This window comes from Aythya marila (assembly GCF_965140915.1).
Source record: "Aythya marila genome assembly, chromosome: 18".
Lineage (NCBI taxonomy): Eukaryota > Metazoa > Chordata > Aves > Anseriformes > Anatidae > Aythya > Aythya marila.
This window is the reverse complement of record NC_139059.1, coordinates 5,471,140-5,498,327: the sequence shown is the minus strand read 5'-3', so window position 1 is coordinate 5,498,327 and position 27,188 is coordinate 5,471,140. Positions and strand designations below refer to the sequence as shown.

The 27,188-nt window shown below is 39.4% G+C and overlaps 1 protein-coding gene across 1 annotated transcript; it reads left to right on the top strand.

Moving 5' to 3' along the window:
• The first annotated feature begins 5,263 nt into the window (after window positions 1-5,263).
• Window positions 5,264-23,412, top strand: MMD (monocyte to macrophage differentiation associated). Its single transcript, XM_082775082.1, has 7 exons — window positions 5,264-5,477; window positions 11,486-11,567; window positions 17,764-17,924; window positions 18,788-18,862; window positions 19,249-19,350; window positions 20,141-20,210; window positions 21,122-23,412. The coding sequence occupies exons 1-7, from the start codon at window positions 5,449-5,451 to the stop codon at window positions 21,320-21,322; spliced, it is 720 nt and encodes a 239-aa protein (XP_082631208.1). The 5' UTR covers window positions 5,264-5,448; the 3' UTR covers window positions 21,323-23,412.
• The last annotated feature ends 3,776 nt before the right edge of the window (window positions 23,413-27,188 follow it).

Below are 27,188 nucleotides of genomic sequence, written 5' to 3'. Positions count from 1 at the left end.
CAGTGAACAATCGATGCTTATTGTCTCTGAATTTTGGTGTAACTCTTGTAAACAAATCATTTTTTGTTTAGTATAAAATTGCAGATCTCACACCAAATTTTAAGGTGTTAATAATTCAGCTATTGCTTTTAGAGGGCTTCAATGGCTCAGTTCACAGATGATTTAAGTAGTAAAAGAATTTTAAAACATCACTGAGATTTTATAGCTACCCTACTCATTTTCCATTGATCGCCATAATGTTAAAGATTCCTCCTGACTTGAAGTACCTTTGAATTATTCCCCAACAAAGCTGTTCATTGTCCCCACAAAATCTGGAGGGTTCTGTAGCCATGAAAATTACCCTTTTCTCAGATACACTGACAGAAAGAAACCTTCAGCAGATTTTTAAATGTAATTACCTAGCCTAACCTAATCTAATCTGCTACAAGGCACATCCATCTAAAATCACTTGTTTTACTTGCAGTAAATCTCCTCTATTATATTACTAAGTAATGCTGTAATCCCATTTCAGGTTTAATGCTGGCAGCGAGTGCTATGACATCAGGTAAATGTTTATGTTTCAACATTATTTCCACTGCGAGTGGCTGTGTATGCCAAGCAGCCAGCCCTTCTTAGATACCTGTGTCACCCTGGAAAAGTTGTCCAGGGCAGAACTAATTCCATTAGTGTTTGGAAAGCTATTTATAAGCTGCCTTCAGTGGGATGACCTTATTAGTTAGGCTGGGGGAAGGCCGAGGGAGGGAGGGGTGCTTGTTTCACAAGACCGTTGACATGCATTTCAGTACGGGATGCTTCTCCTTCGCACTATGCTCAAAAAAAAAAAGACTGTCAGCAAAGCAGAAATCTGGGTCAGTTTGCAGGAAGGAAAAAAAAAAGAAAAAAAAAAAAAAAAGAGGGCTACCTCCATGGAGCCTGCAGCCTTGGCCCCAAGGAGGCCACACCATGCTGTGGTTGAGCCCACCACAGGACGTTTTGCTGCCACGTGTCCCCACGCGTGCCAAAAAAAACAACAACAGGCCTGCCTTTGAGGGACCCCAGGTTGGTTTGCCCACTTGTGTGCCACAGGGATGCAGCTGGGCATGAGCCAAGGGGGTGCAAGCCTGAGCCCCATGGGGTGCTCAGAGCCTCGCCTTGGGCTCACAAGGGACCTGTTGCTGTCCTGGTCTTACAGGCCACGTTATTGCAAAACCGGTTTTCCTATTAGAATCTTGAAGAATAGGATTTCCTTCCAAAATTGCATCAGTAAATTGTTTTACCAGCCAAGAAGAGCTTTGTCAGACTGCATATCTACCATGACCACACACACATTTGAAGCAGTCACTCAGTGACAACCTTGCTTATTTCTGAATTTGTACTCTAAACCTAGGAAAGGGAAGGAGCTTTGCCTCTCAAGCCTCTAAATCAAACCTCTGTCAAACCATCAGCTTCATCCATTAGCACATACACTGCTAAGACAGGAAGGCGAGGGCTGGATTCCCATGTTTTATTTGTTACAAAGCAAAAAGAATGCAGAAAGGTATTTTTCCCCACCCTTATTTACCAGAAATGCTTGATTTATTCTCTCATGTAAACTGGGAGTGGAGAGAAGTTTCACCTGTCAGACTTGTTCCCGTGCCTCATTAAGGGCCTGGTGCTGCTCAGCTCACCTCTGCTGCGTAAATTGGCCGAGAGCTTCCCAAGCCATCGTGTGCCGTCCTGCCGCTCTGACAGAGCCCGTCAGCACCGGCAGCTCCGAAAAGTGAGTACCTGGGAACATTTCTTAGCGGTGTCACGTCCCTGTTGTGGATGTTTTGGCAGCTGTGGAGCTGCTTACAAATGTTATGTGACTGCTATCTGTTCAACAGATCAAGAGAGTAGTTATCATGTGGGCTTATATTAATAACTTGCTGCCTGTGCCAAATGGCTAGAAGAAACTCAGTTTTTGTGCGGGATGTTTAGTTTTGTTAGCTTAACCTCCTGAGAGAATTTCACTCCCCACTGACATCTCATGTGGCACTTAAAATTTCACCTTGGCTGGGGAAAAGGAAGATTTCAGCAAGTCCTGCCCATTGGCTTGATAAGGTTGTGCAACCCAGGACAATTTTGTAATAGAGTGAAAACTGCCATTTCTGTCACTACGGACCCTACTTTTGTGTCCATATTTGCATAATACTATAAAAATACTTGATGTCTGATTAAGAAATGACATATGTCTGTGTCAATTTAATGCTCATAAAAGTGATGGATTAAATGTCCAGGAGAACAAAGTCCGCTGTCCCCAGGTTGTAGATAGTTCCTGTGACGGATGTGCAGGAGATTCTGCGTGGGTAAAATTTGACCTAGAAACAATAAGGGCAAACCAGCTCCTGCAGCCACTGACTACGCTGCTGAGACTGTCAAGAAGTGCAATTAGTGACAGATTGCTATGCAAACACCTCCTATTAGGGATCAAAGTGGGATTGCCTCGTTCATCTTGTAAAATCCATTTTATGAATACCTCACAGCACTGATCAGAATTAAATTCTCCTTGTCCGATGAAAAAATAAGTTCAATTCTTTATTAATGAGCTCTTTTCCATTTATTTTCCTTTCGTCCTTCTTCTAAATGCACTACATGAGAGACCCCTAGAGCAGCGATGCATCCAGTAAGGAAAGTTCTTCCATCTCCTTGTAACCCTGACTCATCTATTAAAATACATTCCCAGCTGAACTTACCATTGCATATTTCTAGTCTTGAGAACACTTCTGAATCAAAAAAAACACCTGTATTCAAAGTTCTTTTTTTTTCTTTCATATTTTGTTGATAAAAGCGATCAAATTAATAAGATTTTTTACTTCCTTAATTCTGTATGCTTATTGCCAAAATTTAGGTTTTAAATTTAATAGTCATTTCACCCATAACAAGGCATTTCTTTTGTTCTAATATTAAAAAAATAAATAAATAAAAAATAAAGGATTCTGAGTCATTAGATCATAAAAAGCAATTAGAGTGATGAGTTCAACCAGAGTCACTGGTACTAAAAAAAAAGTTATTGGCCAGGACCACTTTAAAAATATCCATGCTGAGTAATTTGGTGTTATCCTTAAGAGACGTGGAGATTCAGTTCAATACAAGTGTCAAAACTTTCCAGTCTCATTACAGTTCTCATGATGGCTGGTGGTCTGCTTAACCTGGTTTCACTCTCTCAAGCTTCATGGTTTGAATGCTCTTGTTGTTATTCAAAAGAAACAAGTTTGAAACAGTGATTCGAACTAGATCTTTAATTTGTAAATCTTTGATGCTCCAACAACAGGAAGCTACAGTAATTGTTGTTTTGAAGATCTCACAGTGTGTGATATCTGTGACCACAGAACAAACATGGAAAAAGTGGCTTTGAAAACAGGAGAAAAAGCCTCTGTGACACATTTCCTGGTAGAATCTAGATCAAATGTGAAAAGCAGCAGGGAAGGAAAAGATAATGAGAGTGGTTTGGGAAGAGACAGAAGCAGCAGCCAAAGAAGAGCAGAGGGAGTGAGAGAAGATGGAGACAAAATGCGATGACTCTGTGGGCACCTTTGAAGGTCGCAGAAGATCTGTTTTACAGGAGTCGGTCCAGGTTTTACCAGAACCACAAAAAAAGCCAGTCTTCCAGTCCTGGTGTCCACAGAATCGTATTTTCCTGAACATTTTTACAGCCTGAAAAAACAAATTATTGGGGCAGTAGTGGAGGAATGCAAGGATGGATATGTGGTATTATGGAAGGGAGCTGTACTACCACAAGTTCCACCTCAAAATATAGCCACACTATTGGGATGCCAATAATATGCAGTCATGCATGTGGGCTGGGTTCTTCAGTGGAGTCCTCAAGCTCCGCTCTTTTTGGATTAATAGATAACATAAGCAGGATGTACCTCCGCAACATGGAGCTTTCTTTTATTAGCCATGACACTTAAATCAGATGACAGATTGTACCACTTTATTAACAGTGATACCTCACTGAGATTAATGGAAGTAATTTAAGCCCTCCTGAAACTCAGGAGAAGCATCCAGGAACTAGTTTGGCTCTGCATTTCAGGAGCTCTCCTTTCCAGCCCCATGTTCTACCCTTGCCTTGGAGCAAAGTTGAGCGATTGCCTGTCTGCAGCACCTGGCCCAGCCCCAGCTACCGTTGCAGCAAGCCCCTGTGGGAGACTGAAAATTGCAATTCGTCCCAGAGGAGCTTATTTCATCATGAAAGGCGAGAAACCAAGGGTCAAGCAAGTCTTGCTGTGGCAGTTTACAAAGCCGTTACCACCTAACCGTTTGTTAACTCCTGATGTGGAGGAAGATTTAGTAAAGGGGACTGAGGGCCATGAAAAGCCGAATTTAACTTGACTGCCAGCCAAGTGACAATGGCCACGTTTCTCTCTACAGCCTGTGGTGGAGGTGGCTGCCTGGCAGAGGTGGCACCTTCCGCTGGGGAGGCAACTCATAAACCATTGCGGCAGCGGCCAGCAGATCCCATCCCGTCTGTCTCTGCCCTGCCGTAAACGATATTGATGCCGGATATAGTTTATTTGTCTAAACCGGCGGTTTGCTTTGGTGTGCCTGTACTAATTGCTTTTGTTGAGGGCTCTAACAGTTCAGATCCCATTGTAAACAAGGTCTTAGATTAGAAGACAGAAGCTTATTCAAGAATTCTCTTAATTCATGCCCCAGTTTGTACTACGAAAGGCAATTCCACGTTCATCTCATAGAAATACTGTGGACAACATTTCTTCACTCATGTAAAATAACCCTTGCTTGGAAAAATTCATGGTTTAAATTGATAACACCTCAGTGACTTACAGCTGGAGGAACTAGTAAAACAGCCAGCCAGGTTATCAGCAGCAGCCCAGCCGCTGTAACCTCGGCTTAGAGCACTGTAATTACTCCACGTGCAGCTCTGTGCGACGGCAGAGGCACAACTCTGCTGGAGGAGCCCGTTCTGCTCTGCTCTGCTCTGCTCTGCCGGGCAGCCCCCTGCGTGCTACAGGGACAAGGGCCTTTGCGGTGCTCAGAGCCCGCCGCCACCCGGCTTCCCTCACGGAAGGACTCCTCCAGCTTCTGTAGGTTAAAAACCAGGCCTGTTTAAATAGCCGAACCCTCAGATATTTGCTTATTTTGGCGCTGTGGTGCGGCGGGCTCGCCTCACGTCGCGGCCGCCATGAAGGAGCCGCCATCCTCCCGCCATGGCGAGGGGCGGGCCGGGCCGGGAGGCCGGGGGCGGGCCGGGGCGGAGGGAAGCGGGGGCCGGGCGGGCTGAGGGGAGCAGAGGGGCCGGTTAAAGCGGCCGCCCGCAGCCGCCGCTCGCCCGCCCGGCTCCCGAGCCTCGTCGACGGACGACGCCGCGGCGGCTCGCACGCCAATGAGGGCCCGGACTCCGGCCCTCGCCGCCTCAGGAGCCGCCCGGAGCCTCCCGTCCCGACCCCCCGCTCGCCGCCGCCTGGCCGGGGCGGGCGGCCAGGACCCATGCGGCGGCTCCAGGAGAGGTTTAGGAGGTGAGGGATCCCCGGCTGCTCCCCGCGGTCAGGCTGCGGGGCTGGGGGCAGCCACCGGAGCGTTTCTCTCGGTATCGCCGGGGTTGAGGGCCGGGGCATCGCTGGCTGTAGCGGGCGAGCACACGCCGCGAGCAGCGCCTCTCCAGCGGGGCGGGAGCGGGGACCCGTGTGTCTGTTTTCACGATTTATTTATTTTATTCCCTCTCGAACTGGGTGAAGGGTCGCGCATCCGGCCGTGTGTCACAGCCCCGGTTCCCGACCCGGGACGCTCGGGCTCGCTGTGGGGCCGGGGCGGCTGTGGGATGCTGCCCGCCTTCCCCCTCACGGAACGCGGGTCCCTGAGGGGTTTGGGACCCGCAGCCCAGGAGCAGGGCTGGTAGCTGTGGGGGGCAGGCTGCCGCCAGGTGAGGCCAGGCTCTGGTAGGGCTGCCCTGCTCTGAGAAAGCGAAGCTTGGGGGTTAGCAGCAAAATAAAACTGAAAGGGAAGTGAGGGAGGGAGGGGGAAATATCAGCGCGATCAGACCTCGTTTGTGCAGCCACCCACACCTAGGGTGATGTGCTGGCCTGTCCCTGCGCCCAGATGTGCTGCACCCGCTGTGACTTCTGCCTGCGCTTTGCTTGAGGTTTTGCCTTTTGTACTTGCCTGGAGGTTGAGGAATCCTTTGGGCAGTCAGTGAGGTGCACAGATGCTTTTTTTTCCAGGACCTGATGCGTGTGTGGTACCACAACTCTTAATGGTTTCCAGGATTATAGCTGATTTCATGTAGTCTTTAGTGTCGTGCTGTAACATGAGTCTTTACATACGCAATTTCACGGATATTTCCAAACAAGTGGTCTGCTTCTGATCAGAATTATTTCTGACTCAGTTGTTCAGCAATAGTAAAGATAAATTATCTGGATAGTTGCAAAACGTGACTAGGTATCTTTGAATCCAGGAAGGAAGGTACTAAGTCCAGAGGAATATGCCTCTGTTCTGAACAGAATGGATTGAATTCATAAAGAGGCGATATCTACTGATCTGGTCAGAAAGAATCAAGCTGCTTGTAAACCTGCTTATTTCTCTTCAAAATCTTACCTACGTGGTTATAAACGAAAACACGATGCTGATCAATTTTGACCTGCTTGTGGTTTTTGCTTTTCCTCTCAAAAGCAAAGAGCTTAGCCAACATAACAAATTGCTTTGGTATCTAAATATACAGCCTGGCTTAATGTATGCTGCTGCTGTTTTTGTGGAGTTGTCCCCACCTTGTTGCAATTTCTGGAGATATGCTGTTATTTGTGGTTTATGAGGTCTCCCTGGTCTCTTCTGCTGCTGGAAAGCACAAGGCAAAAAAAGATATAAAAAGAGACAATGAGCTTTTTAGGCTGCTAAAAGGAAGTGTGGGGCCTTTTGACCTGAATAAAGGAAATATACTTCCTGAAAAGAAACCCCCACACCCCCAAATCTAGATCTTTGAGACCATTATTGGTGTTTGCCATTTTTACTGATATTTTGCTTCATGCTTCAAAGAGCAATTCCATCAGCAGATGGGAATCAAGAACAAAGCAAGATTTGAAAGATGTTTTCTGTAGTTTTGGGTATAAACTTGTGGTGATACTGGAGAACATATGCCACACAAGTATGTGCGATAGATTTAAGATTCTTTTTTATTATTTTTTTTTTTTTTTAAGTTGGGTTTGCAAGCTAAGACAAAGCATTAAGGACCCTCCAATTTTCCTCTTCCTTTCTCTCCCAGATACTGTGATCTCTTAATTCTGAAATCACTGTGAGTCATAGAGCATCTGTCCCCTTGGAAATGAACAGGAACTTGAGATCAATGGTCTCGGGGGGGGGGGGAACAGATTAGTCTATATATTTAAAATGCTAGTTGTTTGAAGTATTTGAAGTTCAAAGTTCAGGTTGCGTAAAGGGAATGAGGGTATGAGTTTCTCCTCCCCTGTTTTAAATGAAGTCGCATGTCTTTCTCACTGTCTTTTCCAATTCTATTGGGAATGTACTTGTTAATGGATGTCGTTTATATGCTGTGAAATTATAAAGCTGGAACATTCTTAAGGCTCAAGATCTATTTGAGGCCAAGCATGACTACTTTAAACTTTTTTGCTACTTAAACTTATAATGGAGTTGAATGCAAAAGCATTCTGATCTCATGGCTGGCCCCACGTATTTACTAGTCTTGGTTTCAGAAATTTCAAATTCTAGTACAAAAAGTCAGAATATATCGTGCTTATCTAAAGTAAGTCAGGAAACTTTGGAGATGCTTCTATTCTTCGTGGCTATCTGTAAGGAACTGAACATAGTACCAAGAGCTGATTATGTGGAATTTGGAGCAGCTGTGTCTGAGCAGTCAGGGGTGCTGTCCTGGCTCAATGTGTTTGTCCTCAGGCAGTGAAGCCTGCTGCGCTGAGTTAAGCTGAAAATGCTTCATCCTGATGCTCAAACTAATTTTTCAGACTCTGTAGTTATATCCATATTGTCTTCTGATGTTGAAGGAGTTAGTATTTTATGCTAAAGACCTTAGGTTGTCAGTATCTTAAATAGAGACATATATGTCTGTTCTTGTGAGATACTCTGGCGTATCTCCTGATGAATGACTGCAATTTCACTAGGGCTGCTGTTAAAGAAGGTGTTGGATTGTTTGAGAATCAAAAGCATTCACTTAGAGGGGTTTCCTATAAATTGGAGTGCAGTTTCTCAGACTATCCTGCATTTGGTAATAACCTTACTCGCTGTGTTATGGAGAGCCTTTGTTTAGGAGTAAACAGCATTCAAGTGCTGTCAGTGGAATTTCCTCTGTTAGGAAGGTGTGTATTCCTCACAATTACCTTTTTTTCAGAAGAGGCAAACTTGACCTGTAAATAGTAGACAAAACAATGTCCCTGTATTGCACTATTCACGTTGCAGAAAACAAAAGCAGCTGTTGCCCGTGGTATGTTTTTTCTTCCACTGCCTTGAAGAAAAAATGGAGCAGTTTTTGCCTCTATGCTAATAAGTCTACAACCAAATTCTTCCTTCGTGTTGCAATGCCCTATGTGTACATAACTAGAGGAGTAAATGACTGACTTTTTAAACTGAATGTGTCAAAATGATTTGTCCTGCTTTTGATGAGCTCTTCAACGTACTATCAGAAAGGAGCTATCTTCAAATGTCAGGTCTGTTTCTCAAAGCATTGAACATGAGCAGTCAATTGGAAATGAAGCAAACACAAGAGTGGCACTGGCTGCGTTTGATTATTCCCCTATTCGACCACTTTTTGCATGATCTTCCCTCAGAAGTTGTAACACTTATAAATAGTATTATAAAAAGGCACAGGGAGATAACTGAAGTTTTGCTTTACTGAAAATGCTTTCTGTGAGCAGTGACCTGACTGAATATGCCACAGCAATTGCTGTCTGGGTCTTGCAGTCTGTGGCAGTTGACATTCTTCATAAAGGAGAAGTGCAGGTATGTCAAATGTAAAACAGTTAGGTGCTGGGCTGTTTGGAGAGCCTTTTTGTTAAAGTACAGGTAAAGCCTTAACTCAGGTGGTATAAACATCTAAGTGGATTAAATATTCCTAAAGGTATTACTCTGCTAGAACTCTGAAAGAAAAGCAAGTTGTTTTAAATTAAATGATCAGAACTATTTTTTAATGTAAAAACGATGTTTGAAATGTTTTGAAAGTAAAGGTGCATGTGTGAAATTTGCCTGGAAAAGCAGGCAAGCATCAGATTTCAGACAAAGTTACCACGTAGATAAATGAATATTTGCATCATTCTTGTGTTGGCACCAAGAGTGGGAAAACGCCCTTTGTGTAGATAATAGAGAAAGGATAGCTTTGTTAATATCTTTGTTCTAATCCTCTAATAGGTAATGAAAGATCCCATTAGCAAGCTACCTTCAATTATTTATAGCTTATTAGATGATAATATACAGAAGTTTTGAGCAATAAAAGTTGTGACACTAATACTGAGGAGAAGCTTATTCCTTTGTGTTCTTCAGGCTTTTTGTAGCCTCTCTTGTAAGACCTCCAAGGTACCACCACGGCCTCTGGGGAAACTTAATAATATTCTAGATGTAATCAGTGGAAGGTTTTCTGTGACTTTGAGTCTATGGAGTTGAGCAAGGACAGTCTAATCCTGGTCACTCAACTGAGCCAACAGATGCTTTTATTTTTAAATGTTTTCCAAACTTGGAAGCAGAACTGAGTGAACTGAATGTTCCATCTTTAGATGATGTTGAGATGGTCTTCAGCAGCTGTTGAAGGTCTGTATGCACAGGGCAACAATATTGTTTTCCAAATGTTCCGCAAGCCTGTGCATATGACTACAATTTTATTATCCTCTTAGAGAAGCGTTGTTTTTCACTGGCAAAAAAAAAAATGCCATTACATTAACTTCCTTGGAACTATTCATTTGTAACAACATTTTGTACTCAGCTTCTGTGACTAAAATTCACTTTTTTTTTTTTTTTTTTTTTTTAATCCTTTACATTCATAACATTTGAAACATTTTTTTTTTTTTTTGAAATTGCCATAATTTGGACATGGTGATACTGTGTTACTTTATCAAGGCTGTTTAAGTCTTAGCAAATTTCATATATCAGTTTAGAAAAAAAAAAAAAAAAGGTTTTATTAAATGTTTTGTAAACCACGTATCCTATCCCAGAAATCAGGAACTGCTTGCTCAGACAAGATTCTGGTTAAGTGGGGCTTTTTTGGTGTGTGTTTTTTTTTTTTTTTCTTTCCCCCTTTTTTCTCCCCGTTTTGAAATTAGTCGATATTTTATAGATGTCCCAAAATAGGACTGTTTCTCACTTAAACCAGGAGGGACGTGAGGCAGGACCAAAGTTTTTCTAACAAAATATATATTAAATATAAATATTGCTGTACATAAATATTGCTAATAAAGCTGTTCTCAGTTCTGAACATAGACACGTTCTGTATTTGTTGTGAAGCTGTTCTTGCCTTGTTGGATACCTGACTAATTGCCAATGCATAGTTTTATAATAGTCAGCCATAACCTGGAATATACAAAGAGAATTTATTAGTGAAAGCAGTTCTTTTGTATGACAGTAGGCTGCGCTGGGCTAACATGCTTGTAGTAGCTTGTGACTTTGATTTTTGACTGGTTGTGTATGGATGTGTGCTGGTTTTCCAAGGTTTTTATGCACACGCTTAATTTTCGTATTTTCACAGAAACAACCTAAATATTGGGCTCCTTGGAATAGTTAAGCACAACATTTGTTTTGGCTAGTTGTTCCATAACTTTCTCAAGTTTCATCATACTTGGTTTGACTTGCATAGGCTTTGTTTGGTGAGATTGATTGTTTGTTAGGTAATGTTTGAAAATTCTTAGAGAAAAAGATGGAATGTCATGGAAATCCCCTTGAAATGGTTCCTCTTCTGAGGTAACCATTAGTATATCCTTTCTTCTCTGTGTAACTTCTTTTAGTTACAGATAGAAGATAGCACTAGCCACAAAGAAAAAAACTGTGCCATCTGACACTCCAACAGCAAATATTGCTTGCTATAAGAGTAGAAAAGACAAAGTTCAAGTTGACTTACTCTGAAGTGTTATATATGTAGAACTGGAATATTGCTGGAGTTTCAAGAATTTCTTTCAAGTAGAGTAACCCTTGGCAGCTATGATGAAGGTCACAATTCAAGAAAAAATTGAGTCTTTATTATGTAATTAAAATGGGAGAGTTAATTCTTTATTTGACCAAGCAAGTGGAAAAGAGGAGGTATAATTTCTATATGCAACTTCTGTTAAATGAGAAAAACATCGGTTAAAGATTTAAAATAAATGAATAAATAAATAAATAATTCTGTGATTGTCTGTGTACTGAATGGTCAACTGATCTTTCTGGTAAGAGAACATATTTGAGGAAAAATTTGAATTTTAATAATAGTTACCTTAAACGTGTCTGTACACATTTTTAATGTTACTGGGTTGGAGGTATTCCTTCATGATGCTCCAAAGAGATGGTTTATTAACTTCCCTAACAGTACTCCTTAATTATTCAACAGGTTCATGAACCACCCAGCTCCAGCAAACAGCCGCTACAAACCCACTTGCTATGAACATGCTGCTAACTGTTACACACATGCAGTAAGTACTATTTTTTTGAACTCTGTGTTTTGGTATTTTTCTTATATGGCTAAATACTTAACTTTGCCCAAGTGTTGTATTTATAACTGTTCTGCTTTTTCTGTGTAAGCTTCAGCTGTAACAGCCCATTAAATGTAACACTAACTAGATGTCTGGTAATCACCAGTCCTTGTTCTGAATCTCTAGAAGTTCCAAAGTCTTCTCAAGATTCCCTTTTACCAAAGTTAGCTTCATGTTTTTAGGTGGTTTTACCTTGTGCCAATGAAAGGATGACTGCAAATAAGTAAACATATTAGTTAATCTTTCTAGTCAGATTTCCTGGTGCTGTGCTCATGTAGTAATATGGGAATTCTATACTGGAAGAATAGGAGATTTATTCAGGTTAGAATGCAAAGGATTCATTTAAAAGCAAACAACAACAACAAAAACATAATAATGTGGATAATAATAGCTCGAAAAGCAAAAATGGCTTAGTTCTGATACTAAATATCTGTAAACTGATTTTTTGATTTTTCTTCAATTCCCTCTTTTGAAAGGTACAGTAACAATGCTGATTGTAAATGCTAGACAGCCTTAAAAATCCTAGTCTGCCCTTATTTTCATAATGTAAAGACCCATACTAGATTTGAATATGTGATATGTAAACAAAATAACAAAAGCAGTCCCACTTCTTTTTTGCAGTTGGAAAGAACTCTTAAAAACTTTTTAATTTAGCATTTGCTCTTTTATAAAGGCAGCCAGTGCTTCTCATTGGTCTCTTGTTTTACTCCAAACATTTGAAGTATGTTTGACTTTGGCCACTTTTTTTTTTTTATCTCCAATGTGTCTGAGTGAGCCACAGATACAAATACTCATGGTGCGGTGCATGGGACTCTTCAGTCCTTTAAGAATGGAGCTCTACCTAGATCATTCCTGTGTATTTTATAAATAGCAAACATGCAGCTCTGTGTTGCTGGTAGAAATGGAATCTTCTTGGTTTATATACAGAAAAGCTGACTGAAGCTTGTGTGTGTTTTTTAAGCCAAGGGTCTCTTGTACAACATTAGACAAATAAGCACATATTTACATAGAGAAATGAAGCAACATTCTGTTAGTTTGCGTAAGTATGTAGTTTATCTCCTAATCCTTGTACAAATCCTGGCCAAAAAGTTGGCTCTGAAGATATCTAGCAGAAGTTCCTGTACTCTTTAGCAATTCTAGGCTTCATCTAGTTGAATAGGCCTGTTAGCAGCAGGTTACAGCCAAGGTGTCATATCAGTATTTTGTGGTATAATACTGTTTATGGTAAATCTGTCTAATTCCAATTCTGAACAGTCAAGCTACATGCTAAAATCTACCGTGATCTGCTCACAACTTGGGCATATGTTACTATATTTTCTTCCAAAGCATATGTTATAAAGTAAAGTATATGTTATAGTATAGTAAGTTTTCATTAGGTAGTGACATAATATATACAAAATAGCTTACGGTTAACAGCAATGATTCTCCATTTTCCTCCTATTTCTTTTTACTTGCAATTCAGAAAACAGTCAACTTGTATTTTACAAGCATAACTGTAGTCCTCAGGTAGGTATCTCTTCTGGCTTTGACTTAAAAATATATGGTAGTCAGTTTAAGCATGTGCTTCAAAAACACTAAATAATAAATGGGGATACAGAATCCCATACGTCAGTTTTTGATTCGATATTTAAAAGATAACTTTGTGTAGCATAGTAAGGTGTCTTCAAATTTCTTACTAGAAAGGCTGTTTAAAATGTCTTCTAACAGTAAATGAAGCACTGACTTGTCTTTAGTCACTAGGAGACAGGAAGGGCAGCTAAGCAGTTAAATGTAGAGACAGAAAAGACTGATCTCTGTTTAGAAGAACAGGAAGGAAACTGTTTGAGAAGCAGGAGTAATAAGCATTTGAATTGTAAGGTAAGCTAAATCAAAGCGTTGGGCAAGTTGCTATTTAATCTTGAATTTTTTTAGTGCTTGTAAGGTTTATCAGACAAAAGGCATGTTCTGATGTATAAAAACTTCAGAATTTAGGCACAACTTGTGTTATACTGCTCTAAAAGCTTCTTCCAACTGCCTTGAAAGGAGAAACTATTCTTAAAATGAGTTCTAGTTTTGGTTTGTACAGTGCATGGAAAAAGTGTAAATATTTCAAAAATGAGGCTTGGAGCATTTTCCAGGCCATTGGAGCATGGAAAGAGGAATCATCAAAATTTCAGAAGTGCTCTTATGATGAAAATGTCTCAGTTCTACCTGACTGATAGTAGCAGTTTCTCTGTCCTCTGTATAGTGCAAAACCCAAGTCACCAGTAGGTTTCTTGTTCCATGATGCTTGTCTCCTTATTCGTGAAAATTCATGAGTAGAGAGGCACTACATGGCTTCAGGGCTGCAATTGTGGAGCAGGAAACTAGAGATAGATGGACCACAAAAAAACAGTTTAAGTGTCACGTGGCTTTTTTGGCTGCTTGGTTGGTCTTTGTCTTCCTTTTCAAAGAGGAACTGTAGGGGCTATCGTTATGCTATTAGCATTCCTCTCTCAATAAAGGGCACGTGAGAGCCATGTATGCACTCTCCCATGGTAATACATGCTTTGCCACAGTGGCTTGTGCATCAAAGGTCATGTTGCTGACTATATGACCTGTGTAGTCTTGTGTGCAAAGAAAATAACTGAAGTTGGCATGAATGTTCCAGACAAAAGCAGTTTTTAATGGTTTTTTAAACCTGTCTGTGGGAGAGATTCCATGCAGAAATGTGGAAGAAATACAGATAAAATACTGACCGAAATATCAGTTTTCTCAGCAACCCCAAAAGAGATGGGAGATACCTATAAACTGATACCTAGAGAGTGTAATTTCACTCAAGTATGCCTGCTCAGATCTACAGCAACTATTTCTGGATCTTTCTTTGTGCCTTAGTTTTTTACAGTGGCTGTTATTTGTGACAGCAGTGGTTGTGGTAGTCAGTTTCTACAATATATATCTAGTGGGGATTGCACCTAAGCTGCCTCTTAAGGATTCCATCCCGTAGCTGTAAATAAATATATTGTAATCCTTTGTCATTTTTTTTTTTGTATTGTTATTGTAACTTCAGGCTCATTTTGTTCTGGCATTTCTCCAGAGAACTTAGTGAAACTGTTGCCTTTCTCTCATTCTGTAAATCCTGCCAGCCTCATTTCTGCCTTAGCAAGTATTAGTAAAGGCAGTGGAGTCAGTAAAGTGGAGCATCATGGGTCTTGTGTTGTTCACGGTATGTTAAGTTGGTGGGTGACAGTTTCCATTTGGAAGAATTGTACTTCATGATGAAATAAGCAAAACTTCTTTAACTTTTAGCTAATTTTATTATTAGGAATGTTGGCAACTTAGATATGCTATGTCATTCCTGTGAAGTGACAGCACAATCACATTCGTTCTATCAATTCTGATTATTTGACTAAGTTTCTGGTAATTATCCCCCCTTCTTAAAGGACTGATTGCTTCTGTATTCTGAAGAATACTCTTCTTGTGCTAGTGACTTTTTAAAATGAAGATGTCTCGTTGAGCTGACTAGTGCTGCTTTTTTTGTGAGATGGAAATTAGATTTAATAGAGTCCATTGTAACACATGGTATGGTGTTAGAACCTAAAGAACTTTTATCCAGTTGTCTGGAACAGCAGAGTATCATTTCTGGATTTTGTTTTTAATCTAGCTATTTTTGGTCAGAAAAAAAGCAATAGAACATCTCTTGTTTAGTCTAACTGTTCCCATGATGCATATTGGGCACAGAGGTGAAGTGTTTCCAAATAGAATACTTAGGGAGAAAAATAAAACACAATAAATCCTTCTCATGTTAGTATGGTATTGTTCCCTGTGAGAAATAGAATCATTCGTTAGAGACCCGACAAGGCAGAAAAGAGATGAATTCAGCCCTTCAGTCACGTACTCATTTTTTGGCTGTATTCTTTTCTCTGAAGGTGCAAAGAAAGGATCAGAAAATTGCTTGTTTTTAATCCTGAAACTTTATATACAATAGGTTTTGAAAAAAGCAATTGGCAGTGAATTATGTGTTGGTCCGTTTGAACATTATGCATTATAGCTTATCTTGTGAAACACTTATTTTAGTAGACTGATAAGAAGCTGGGATATCTCCATAAGAAAGGCAAGATACTCTGTAATATCTAAATCTAGTTTCCTTGGAGGCCTTCTTTCCTATAAGAAGGTCTTAATTAGAGCTCCAGGTGGAATCTCTGAGCTGCTCATGCCTAGGCCTTTAACAGAGATTTAGCAGGGATTTGTCATGCTTGTGACACTTGTGGATACAGAATATCTCTCAAAACTTTTCAGTTCTCTGTCAAGTTTAGTCACATTGAAATTTGTATCAGAAATAGGGAAGCAAGCTGACAAATGTGGATACAGCATGATCCTGCAGCTTAAAGAAACCCAGCTAAAAAAACTTCTGGAGCTTAGCATTTTCGTGTCTCCTACAAATATGAAATGAAACAACTGTCACATCTGATCAGTTCCCTGCTGTCTCAAGGGCTTCAGCCACACTTTAAACTGTATACCATATGTGGAAATCAGGAGTGACTAATCTCCAGAGGAGTGAAACAGTTTTTAACCTTACTTGAATTTGAGGGCTCTCCAGGATACATATATGGAAATCTGTGGTTTTGTGATAAACAAGAAGCCAGACTGGAAGACTATTTTTGGCCTTAAAGTGTGTGAGGTCAACTTCCATAGTCTCGTTGCAAAACTCAAAGTATTTTCACCCCTGGTCCAAATGCTGTAGACACAAGAATGATGTACTTCTCATTTGTATGGCTCTACTGCTTTTGGTTTGAATGTACCAAGCTTTGCAGAAAGGAAGAAGCTATAAGTGTAATGAAGTGACAGGTGATGTACTTCAAAATCCAGAAGTAAAAGCATTGTTTTGTCATTTTTTTTAACCCTTTCTCTGGATTAACCAGCTGGTTTACAGATTCATTCAGTATGCTGTGCATCTTTTTGAACCATAGCTGTGATCAGAGCCTCAATTTCTTGTCTGCAAGTAGATACAGAACAAAGATAGTGCAGGCTAGACCAGAACTTTGTGCTCTAAGCTATCAAACCTGTAGTGCATAGCAGAATTGCCAATTTGTTTAAACATTAGTGGTTCCTAGCTTTGTTTAGTATGTGAGACTTAGGTTGACCTATAAAGTATTTAACCTATGAAGTCTATTTACAATTCCAGTGACTTAATTCATGTTTAAGATATACAGCAGGGTCTAAAAAGGAACATTTACAGGGTTTTTAACTTAAAGACTGATAAAGATACCCTTTCACAGTAGAAGGAGACAGGTAGAAATGTCTGAGACAGCAGGCTCTATTCTCTAAATATTTAATTGGACATGTTTTTTTTTACTTCCTCCCCCGTCCCCCAAAATGAGACAAAGATGGATGAAGTAATTTATCCTGGAAAGGAAAATGATTGTATGAAACCTGCAGCCCACCTCTTAGATACTTCACGTGAGCATGCTAATACCATCGTGATGTTATAGCAGTAGTAACTTTGGAAAATCTGAATTAAAGCTGCTGGAGAGGCAGATGGTAAGGCAAACAGTCTGGGATACACTGCAATATAAGAACTTCATATTTGTGCATTAAGAATCTTCATAAAAGTTTGCAGGTAATTTATTTCATATCTAAAACCCAAGCTCTGCAAAACCTTTGCTTAGTTCTGTTACCTGCTATTTAACTGCACACTTTGAAATACTTTTTTTCATTTTGAGATTTATTTCTTTTGGTCTGTTCTGTGCTTAGCCTCTGCACAAGTGGCAGTTTAGATCTGAGTCTAGAGTAAGATTAAAACCTTTATAGAAATACAAAGCAGGATGGGGAGGGGAAAAAAAAAAGCTAGTCAGACTTCATAAATCCTTTTGTTTGATTTTGTATCATGGCTAGAGGAGCTAGTAGCTTATCCTAATTCCATGTGAGGAGAAACTTTGTTTCTGTTTGGAGCAGGTATAACCTAGCTGTCTGAGACACTGCCAAAGTCTAGACCCTTGTGTGTCAACTTAAAACTAAATGAAAAGTTTGTTCCAGGTGAAGGCTGCCATCAAATGTCATACACATAATACTGCAGCATGCTATAAAACCATCCACCCTGCTGTTGCAGTACTGTGGGTAGTTAGATTTGTAGCAAGTACAGTCTTAACATTTGTTTGTATTTTGTTTTGGGTTTTAGTTCCTTATTGTTCCTGCAATTGTGGGTAGTGCCCTTCTCCACCGGCTTTCTGATGATCGATGGGAAAAGATAACAGCATGGATGTATGGCATGGGGCTCTGTGCGCTCTTCATTGTCTCCACAGTATTTCACATAGTTTCTTGGAAGAAGAGTCACTTAAGGTATCGTTATAGCTCTTGTATATGATGTTTTATTTATTTTCATGTTCTGTGATGTTTTAACACTGTATTTCTAAAGTAGTCAAAAAGTAATGATTTTACAGAAAGTTGGGGTAGTGCCTTGTAGTGAATCACTTCAAAACAGACAAACAAACAGCAAAACAAAATAAACCAAACCCTTGATTCTGTTGGAAGAAATAGTGAGCCAAGTTCATGTGCAAACAAACCTACAATGTCTGGTGCCTTAGGGAAGGGTTTTTTTTTGTTCTTCCAATGCAACTGATAACCTAGTGGGTCTTAATCTAGCAATTGCATTGGAAAAATGTAATACAAGTGCACGGTGGATATAAGCCCATTTTAGAAATGAGGACTGCTTGGGACTATGGCATGCTCAAGTACTTTAAGTAACACAGAGTGTGCCAAGAGAATAAAAATGTGATACATGGCTAACAGCTTTGAGAGCAAGGGTGCAACAGGAAAACCAAGATGTGATTTTTCTTTGTATCTGTTATTACCCCTATATAATTCTGGGCCATAAATTGCATTTAACTGGTAGTAAAAAGAAAAGTTTCTGGATTAGGTAGGGTTGATGTGACAAAACTCTGCCTCCTTGACAGTGAGCAGAATGTATGATGAGATGGAGAAAGGGAGAGGGATGGAAGAGCGCTCATCTCCTACATGTCTTGCTTATGACTTTGTGACATAGAAGAAAAGTCAACAGTCCTCCAAATGGTTTTAAGAGGTTAAGGAGATGATGGTATTTCCCCCGAAGTAATTACAAAATGTGTCAGGAAAATGTGATGATACAAAAATTACAAAAATCTTTTCAATATCTTCCTTGATGAGCTTGTTCTTTCTCCTGCTAGGACAATGGAGCATTGCTTTCACATGTGTGACAGAATGATGATCTACGTCTTCATTGCAGCATCATATGCACCGTGGTAAGAAGTCTGAAGCACAGCTTCAGAATTAAAGCTTTTCCCAATGTAAACAGGCTATCATTGTGACATTTCACATTCTATAGGTGTCTTCATATAAGCAATTGACTACATTCTGTATTGTGCAATGAAACATAATAATCCCCTGGGATTTGCAGAACAGGAAGTAGTATTTGAAAGCACTAGAAAGCTGTTTGTTTATGTATATTCCACATTGTGCTGTGGTCACATCAATATAAACATACCTTCTGCTGCTGCATGTCCAAATATTTTTCTCCCTCATTGTGCTTATGTTATAGCTCTAAATATATATTTTTATCAAGCCTCCTACTCTTGTGTCAATATGCTTTATTCATTAATTTTGTCTGTTGAAATCTCTGTACTTCCAGGCTAAATCTACGTGAGCTTGGACCTCTAGCATCTCACATGCGTTGGTTTATCTGGCTGATGGCTGCTGGAGGAACCATTTATGTATTTCTCTACCATGAAAAGTAAGAATTATTATTTGCATTCAGCTTTAAACTGTGTGGTTTTCTTAAAGTATCTGGCCTTTTGTAGATGGAAATGAGACCTTTGAGATGGTGGAAATAAATGATGAGTGATGCAAAATTCTGTCTTGTCAAGCGATAAGTGTATTCACTCTGTCATAACCTGTCTTTAGGGTATATTGTTGTCTCCTCTTAAAGGGGTGTGAGGGAAGTATCTAATTTTAAAACTTCTTTACTACAAGAAAACAGGAAAGAGTGGGTAATGCAAAAAAAAAAAAAAAAAAGACTTCTTAATGCCACTAATTTATGCAGTAATATGTATAGATTATACTGCATACATATCAAGATTTACTAATTCCTGCTACCTTCTAATAGTAGTAGTAGTGTTTCTAATTTGAAATATGTGTCTTGGAGTTTGACAAGTTCTAGAGCCTGCTCTTACATACTTTCAGTGGGCAAGACAGACTGTTCTTTGTTTTGGCAATGAGCTATTGAGCTTCTTCTCAAATTAGAGAATATGAGTTGTCTGAATATTTTATTCTCATTAGTATTTAATGCAAATGAATGCATCTAGGCAGTATTCAGTGAAGAAGGTATTGTCTGCAGCTGCAGCATGCACAGAGATAAATAACAGCTTTATTGTTGTAATAAAACATATCTGTGTGAAAAGCTTTATGAGAAATTGAATGGACTCATGCTAACATAAAATCTTAGACATACCTTCTTTATTGTTGAAGGAGATGTTTGTATTTTATGTACTCCATCTTAAATGGTTCTTTTTGCTCTATTTTAGGTATAAGATCGTTGAGCTCTTTTTCTACTTAGCAATGGGATTTTCTCCTGCTCTGGTAGTGACCTCCATGGTAAGGAATGTGATTGTTGACTTTACAAATATACAAACTTTCCTTTTATAACTGTTTTAAGATCTGGTGCAGCTCTGTTTCTTTTGAAAAGATCTTAATTATAGTCCACCATAATTATAAATTTTCCCTGCAGAAGAACCAAATATAGTCAGCAATATTTTTGGATTTATAGCTTACATTCAGTGAAATGTTATCTTCTTTTGTTGAATCTGGGCCATGGCATCTAGATAAAAAGAACTTGGGTTCCAAACATCATTAAGATCCCCACCCCTGATAGGATATTGGATGTAATAAGTCATTTACCTTGATTTTAGTAAAAATGATGAAGATACAAAATATATTAACCTGTCATGGAATGCTTCTAAATTTTACTGTTCATGAATGTTTCTGATGCCTGCTCAAGACTTAGAAGTTGGGAGAGAAGCTTTCTTTAGGACAGTAGAATAAAATTCTGATAACAAATTGTCCTTTTTTCTTGGTATGTTGAAAAGCTGTAGGTAAAATCTAATCAGTTGATTCTGTGGTCTGGGTCAAAATGGGGAAAGTAAATTGACTCTTGCCCCTTTTAAAAATGACTTATGTGGAACAAAGCTAGCTTTTTGTCTCTTACTAGAGGCTTTTCGTTCCAGTGAAGCAGGGCAAAATTGAATGGATGAGAAGTAGTTGAACTCTATCAGACTAATGCATTGTATTTGAGAAACATGATTTCTCAGCAATTGGCTTTTTCATGCTTGTCTGCTCTGCTAACAAAACAAGCCTGAAGCAAAATATCAGACTTGTCTTAACTTCTGATTTATCCTACTATTACTTCTATTGTTCTATTGAAACATATTGTATAAATATAATGTATTATACGAAGTGTAATTAAATGTTGTATACGGTTTTCTAATTTGTCTGTTAATTGTTGTCAGAGCAACACCGATGGACTTCAGGAGGTTGCCTGGGGAGGCTTGATATATTGTCTTGGTGTGGTGTTCTTCAAGAGTGATGGAGTCATTCCTTTTGCCCATGCCATCTGGCATGTATTTGTGGCCACAGCAGCTGCTGTTCATTACTATGCCATTTGGAAGTACCTTTACAGAAGTCCTGCAGACATCATTCGTCACTTATGATATATACATATATATCAGAGTGGGGGGAGTAATCTGCACTTGGCCTCTGTAACAGTATTATTTGACTTAAGGAATTCGGGGAAATTGGAAAATTGCACAGAAAAACTGCACTGACATTGGTAGTTCTCTGAACACAATTACTGTGAACTGATGTTGTGTGTGTCCTGGAATTGTCCTTCGTATGGCAAGTGCTGTAAATAACTAAGATACTGTACTGCAGTACTAAGAGTCCATTCCATGTTAGTAGAACTGGCTACCTGATGTTTACAAATAAATTTTGTATTCTAGTTTAACTTTACAATTTTTAACTACATGAATTTTTCTAAATTAGTGATTCAAGTGAAGTCAGTGCAATAGCAAAAATGTAACTTCTGATTTGAACTTGGTTTCTATCACCTTTCCACTAGTCATTTATTAAACATGAATCACAGATGAATGACCTTTTACCACCCATTATCTTGATATAATGTGACTTTTATAGAAACTTTTTGTGTTTTTTGTAAACTTTAAAAGTACATTTACTGAACTGAAAACATACAACTGTCATCTATGCAGTTATTCATGTTGCAAAATCTATTGCAAGAAATGGTTACATTCCACATACTGTACTGACAAGCAAACATACCTCTTCCAAGGGTTATATTATAGGTGTAATTATAATAACCACTTTTGCAAACTAAAATATAAATGTTCATCTGCTGAGTTTGAATGTGGTAATATTCTGCTCATCTATAGTACCATGTAAACAGCACCTTAATTTGGCTCTATATGTGATAGAGATGAAGTGCGTTAAAGAAGTAATTAACACAAGTTTCTTCTCAAGATTCCCAGTTCAACTCTCTGCTGCCCAGTAAAGCAGCAGTTTGGATGAAAGCTGACATCAGACCTTGGCAGTATCAAGGAAGGTGCCCAGTTAATATCACGTTATCCAAAACGGTTAGTAACTTTTCCAAAATATGTATACATATATTGGTGCTGTAATACTAAGGCTTGGATTTTTCAAGGGGATTTGAATTGGCCAGCAGAACCACTTCCCACCAACTTTCATTTGGGTCATTGACTGACGTTTTGTTGGGAAATCCTTGTCAGAACAGCAGGTAGAGAGCAACTGCTGACCACTTTGAATTCATGGCTATTGGTTCTTCACAAGCACAGCCTTTCAGGGAGGAAAGAATGAAGAACTTGATTCAGTGGCACTTGTCATTCTAGGACTTAACACAGAGTAAAACTGGTCTTCAATTGTATTGCTGTCTTTCTATAGAGGAAAACAAAATGTGGTAGTAAGTCATGATTGTAGAACATGTGCATTAAATGACCAGTTGTAGAAGAGTCATTGTAATACTGTTTATCCAATAATTGTAATCTGTCCCACTATATAATGAATGTCTTATATTAAGATTGACTTTATCCTTTTTCTAATTTACTGTTTTTCATGTCAGTATTCAAAAACAAGCAAAACTCGTTGCCTTTTTCAGATTTTGTTCTGAATATTGCCTATCTTCAAATGATAAGTAGCAAGATAGGGATGTTTTTCAAGGTACCGTTTAATATTGCACCTAGATTTGTCAGTGGGTTGCATATTTTAGATTATATACATTTGTAAACGGAACTTAACAAGAGGGACAAACTTTAGATTTAAGGCATTGAAGAAGAGTTGCTGTACAGTGTTAGTAGATGATTGGAGAAACAGCATCACTACAGCAGAGTAATTAACTGCCCCAAAAAAGTACAAATGGGACAACTGGGCAGGTAATTCCAAGTACAAGTCTCACATCTGGATGCCTCAGTTTTTTAACATTGTGTGTATTTTAGTATTTTCCACTTTTTGTGATTTCATATATTTTGTTTAAATGCAGTACTGTTAAAACCACTAAAACCCATGTAAAGGTTTTCTGTAGTCAAAAGTGAAACTATTGCTTGAATATGTTTGTTTTAATTTTAAGTTAATTTTTCATGGCATTGCTTTTTGGAGTGTTTGAAATGGTTTTTAAAAATTTCAATTCGCCAAAAATATTTTGAATTACTGTATTCTAGTCAATATGATATTGAATGTACTAGACTAACAATAAACATTTTGTGCAATTTGGAAACCCTTGTATTCCTGTATTGATATATCTTCCCCCTCTGATACTTAGGCAGGGAAGTAAGGGAGTAACACTGCTGCTCCTGATGACAAACAACATCATGCTTGCACAGTTAACTCTATAAAAAATACAGGAAGGATTACATTTCAAATGATTCCATCTGTGCTGTGGGTGTAGAAGATTTTATTTGTGTAAATTTTGGTCAATGTTGGGACCTTGCTACTTTTGCCATTTTAGATCAGCTTTCTCATTTGTACTGTTCAAATATGCAACACTAAAATACATGATTTTCCTCTTATTCTTGTAGGTGTATTATTGCATAAATTATAGACAAGCTGAAAGAAAAATGCATTTCTGTCTGCAAAACAAATATTATGTCAATTAGCCTTTTGTGTTCCATTCCCCACCCCCCTCTGCCAGCTAATTGAGCTCTCCAGGCTGATTCCTCCCAGGAGTAACAATAGTGCTTTTTCTGGTAATGCTCTGCAGTAACAGAGATGCAATTTCTTTGTCTTCTGGAAGCAAATTTTTTTAAAAGCATTTGCTCCTCTAGTATCTATGTCTCTAGGTTTTAGAATTACAACAAGTACACTGAGTCTAAATGAAGCAGCAATAACAAGCTTTTTGGTTTTGCAAATGCATCTTTCCAGAGATGCCCAGGATGCGACAGGTAGTTAGGGTACTAGGGAGCTCTGCACCTTTGTGGTGAAATGTCTGCTGATGAATTGCACCCTCAGCCTCAATCGTGGACAGGAAAAATAATCCAGCACATTGTCATGAGAAGCTGCTGACCTCTTTCAACTATTGCTATTTGATATGCTTGCAGTAGCTTTCCCTCCCTCCTGAGTCTTCGTTAAGCCTAAAGCTTTACACTGTTTGCTGGAAATGCAGTCTGCTGCTGTTACTTTCAAATGATTTCAGAAAGTGAATTAATAGTGAGTTGCCTGAAGGGATTCACTGAAGAACTTAGGCTAGAGTATGCTGTTTGTTTGGTTTTTGTATTTCAATGATTTTTTCAATTATTTTTTTTCCTCTGTTAACAAAAGCAGCCATAAAAGAGACTTCTTTTTCAGTTGTCTTCCCCATAGCCCTCTTAATTATTTCTGATTATCATAAGAAATTGTATTACTGTCTCCAAGTTCTAGGAAAGTAATAAAGTCTGTTCAAAGGAGTCTCAAGTGTCTTAAATGGCTTTTTCAGCCTTTGCTGTATCTATTGGACTGAAAGCTTTTTTATCAGTTTCCCCAAATTTTTAAGGATACCTAAATTGTGGAAATTGATATTAGCAGTTATAAGATGGTTATATTTAATGTTTTTTACACATTTCTATTCTGTTGTGTTTTTTTTTTTTCTAGTTTGAAATGCCAAGCCTGTGTCTCTTAGGCAGCACTCCTGTTACATATCCCAGCATTGCCACAGTATCAGCAGTACGCTGAATGGAATAACACACTTACTGGGGTCAGGGCTGTCCCTGTGGTAGACATTCCTAGTTCACTGCATGATTTTCAGAGCTTGTAGCTGAGCTCTTACATGGTTATCTTGGAATTGTATAAATGGCACAGGTGTGATAGCACTTTTAGTGCTGCTTCTTATTGAAACGTGTGCGTGGAATGAGCCATTTAAACAGAAGATACTAAGCTTTTCATAAATGTTTTTCTCTTATTCCTTTTGTTTAACTTCCTCACACTCAGGACCCTGCCCCGTGTTTGGAAAACTGAGTCACATACACAATTCTTTATTTAGTTCTGGTGTGTTTAGCTACATGATTTCTCTGGAGGCTAAGTCTGTCATGTTCACATCATGTGCTTGACTAAGTCTTTTCTCCGTGATTTGCTATTTTTAAAAGAATGCAGGATGTTAGTCTGTGCTCATTAATTGCTTTCACTGTCAATAGGTGTCACAAGATTAAATCTAAAAATAGTTAACAAAAGAATGACCGGGAGGACAAGGCGGACGCTTGCCTGCTCCCTGCCTTTCCTGTGAAGTTAAGCAGGTTGATTAGCTTGTGGCATGGACAGTTGTTCTTCAACAGCTAGTGGCTGTTTGCTGTCATTCTTTCATTATTATTGAAGTGTTTGCTTTCCATTTTCATCATTTGTCTGGCTAAATTCATGAAATGCTGTCATAGTCTTAAAAGGGAATGTACATAACGTGCCTGAAATGCACACTAGTGGCTATTTGGAAGCATTTGAATGCTTTTAATGTGGCATTACAGCCGTGCTGGTATTATATGTGCTGCCCAACTGTGGCACGAGCAGTGGTATAGCAACAGTGCCATGCCTGGAGCTAAACACCCCCAGGCTGCCCCATGTCAGGTGTTGGATGTGCTCTACAGCCTACGTTGAAAATTCAATGCAGAGATACTTAAGTTGAAGCCCCTTAGAATGTCCATACAGTGTAAAGCCTGAAATAATGCATTATTTAAATTTTATAGGGTCTACTTCTAGAGAAAGCAGGGGGTTCTTTGAAAGAAGCAGGCTGATGTTTTGTTGCTGAACTGGGGGTCTGATGGTTTCTGTTACACCAGGCGTCTCGATTCTGTACGTGGTGAGTCTGACTGCATGCAGTAAGGGTGGCAATGTTGTTCCCTTAGGACAACCAGGGGACTTGTTACTAAGGATAAGCTAGGGAACCAAAATCCTCTTGCAAAAGGCTAGCAGTTAAGTCAACACTAGTTTTATAACAGAAGTTACATCATTGACTCTAATGAGGCTCGGGTGCTCTCAGAAGGATATACTCATGTCTTTGTTGCTTAGCAGCATGAGCCATGCTGGCTGTGGATTTGTGCTCCCAAATCCTTTAGGTGCCTTTGAAAATCTCCCTTAAATTTTCATGTAGGTGAAAAGCCATTAGTAGGGACCTACTGAATTAGTGGCTTTAGCTGCAGCAGAGCTCTTCTTGCTTTCTGGTGTGTTGTGTTTGGTTCCAGGAGCAACGCAGAGGTTTGGGGTGCAGGCAGTGACCAGTGACAGTATGAAGCTTCCTCGACATGGTCAGCAGGGGACCGAGCCTCACCTGGACGTTCAGATCAGACCACAGGCTTGTTTGGATGGCGAGCTCTAGTTATTGAATATGTTGAAACACCCCAAACCAACCCACAACACCCAGTGAACTTAGGGAATCCATGGTACGTTTGGCTTCAATGAGCAATGATTTAGTGATGCACACTAAAGGACTGAGTGTCATTGCTCTGGGAGTTCAACCATCTTCTCTAATTAAAAACCATACATTTGGGAAGCTAAGGATGAGTTTAGGAAGGAAGGCTTATTTAAAAAAAAAATAATCTGCATTCCATCTATGAATGTGTTTGACGGAATGAAAGCAGCCATTGTCTTGAAGCTGATGGTGGTGCTGAGCAGCTTAATCAGCCTTCTGCTAAATCACTGAAAATAAAGCTTGAAGGGACTCAGGTATTTTTAGCCCATCCTCTGCCTGCAGGCAGGACGAACTCTGCCTGTCATTCCTGATGGGCTCGTCCAACCTGCTCTAAAAAGCCTCAAACAATGGGAATTTCATAATCCTCCCAGGCAGTTTATTTCAGTGTTTCACCCTCTGCCCTCTTATACTTTTTTCTGCTATCTAAGCTGTATTTATTTTCTTTGCTATAGCTTAAGCCCATTACTCCTAGTCCTGTATGCAGTGTGCTCAAAGAGCCCCCTTACAGTGAGGTTTTCTGTGTCTGCAGACCGCTGCTTCTTCCCTTCTTTTATTCTCCCCTAGATTCAAACAAACACAATTCCTTCAATCTTTTTTCACAGGCTGTATTTTCTATACCTTGTATC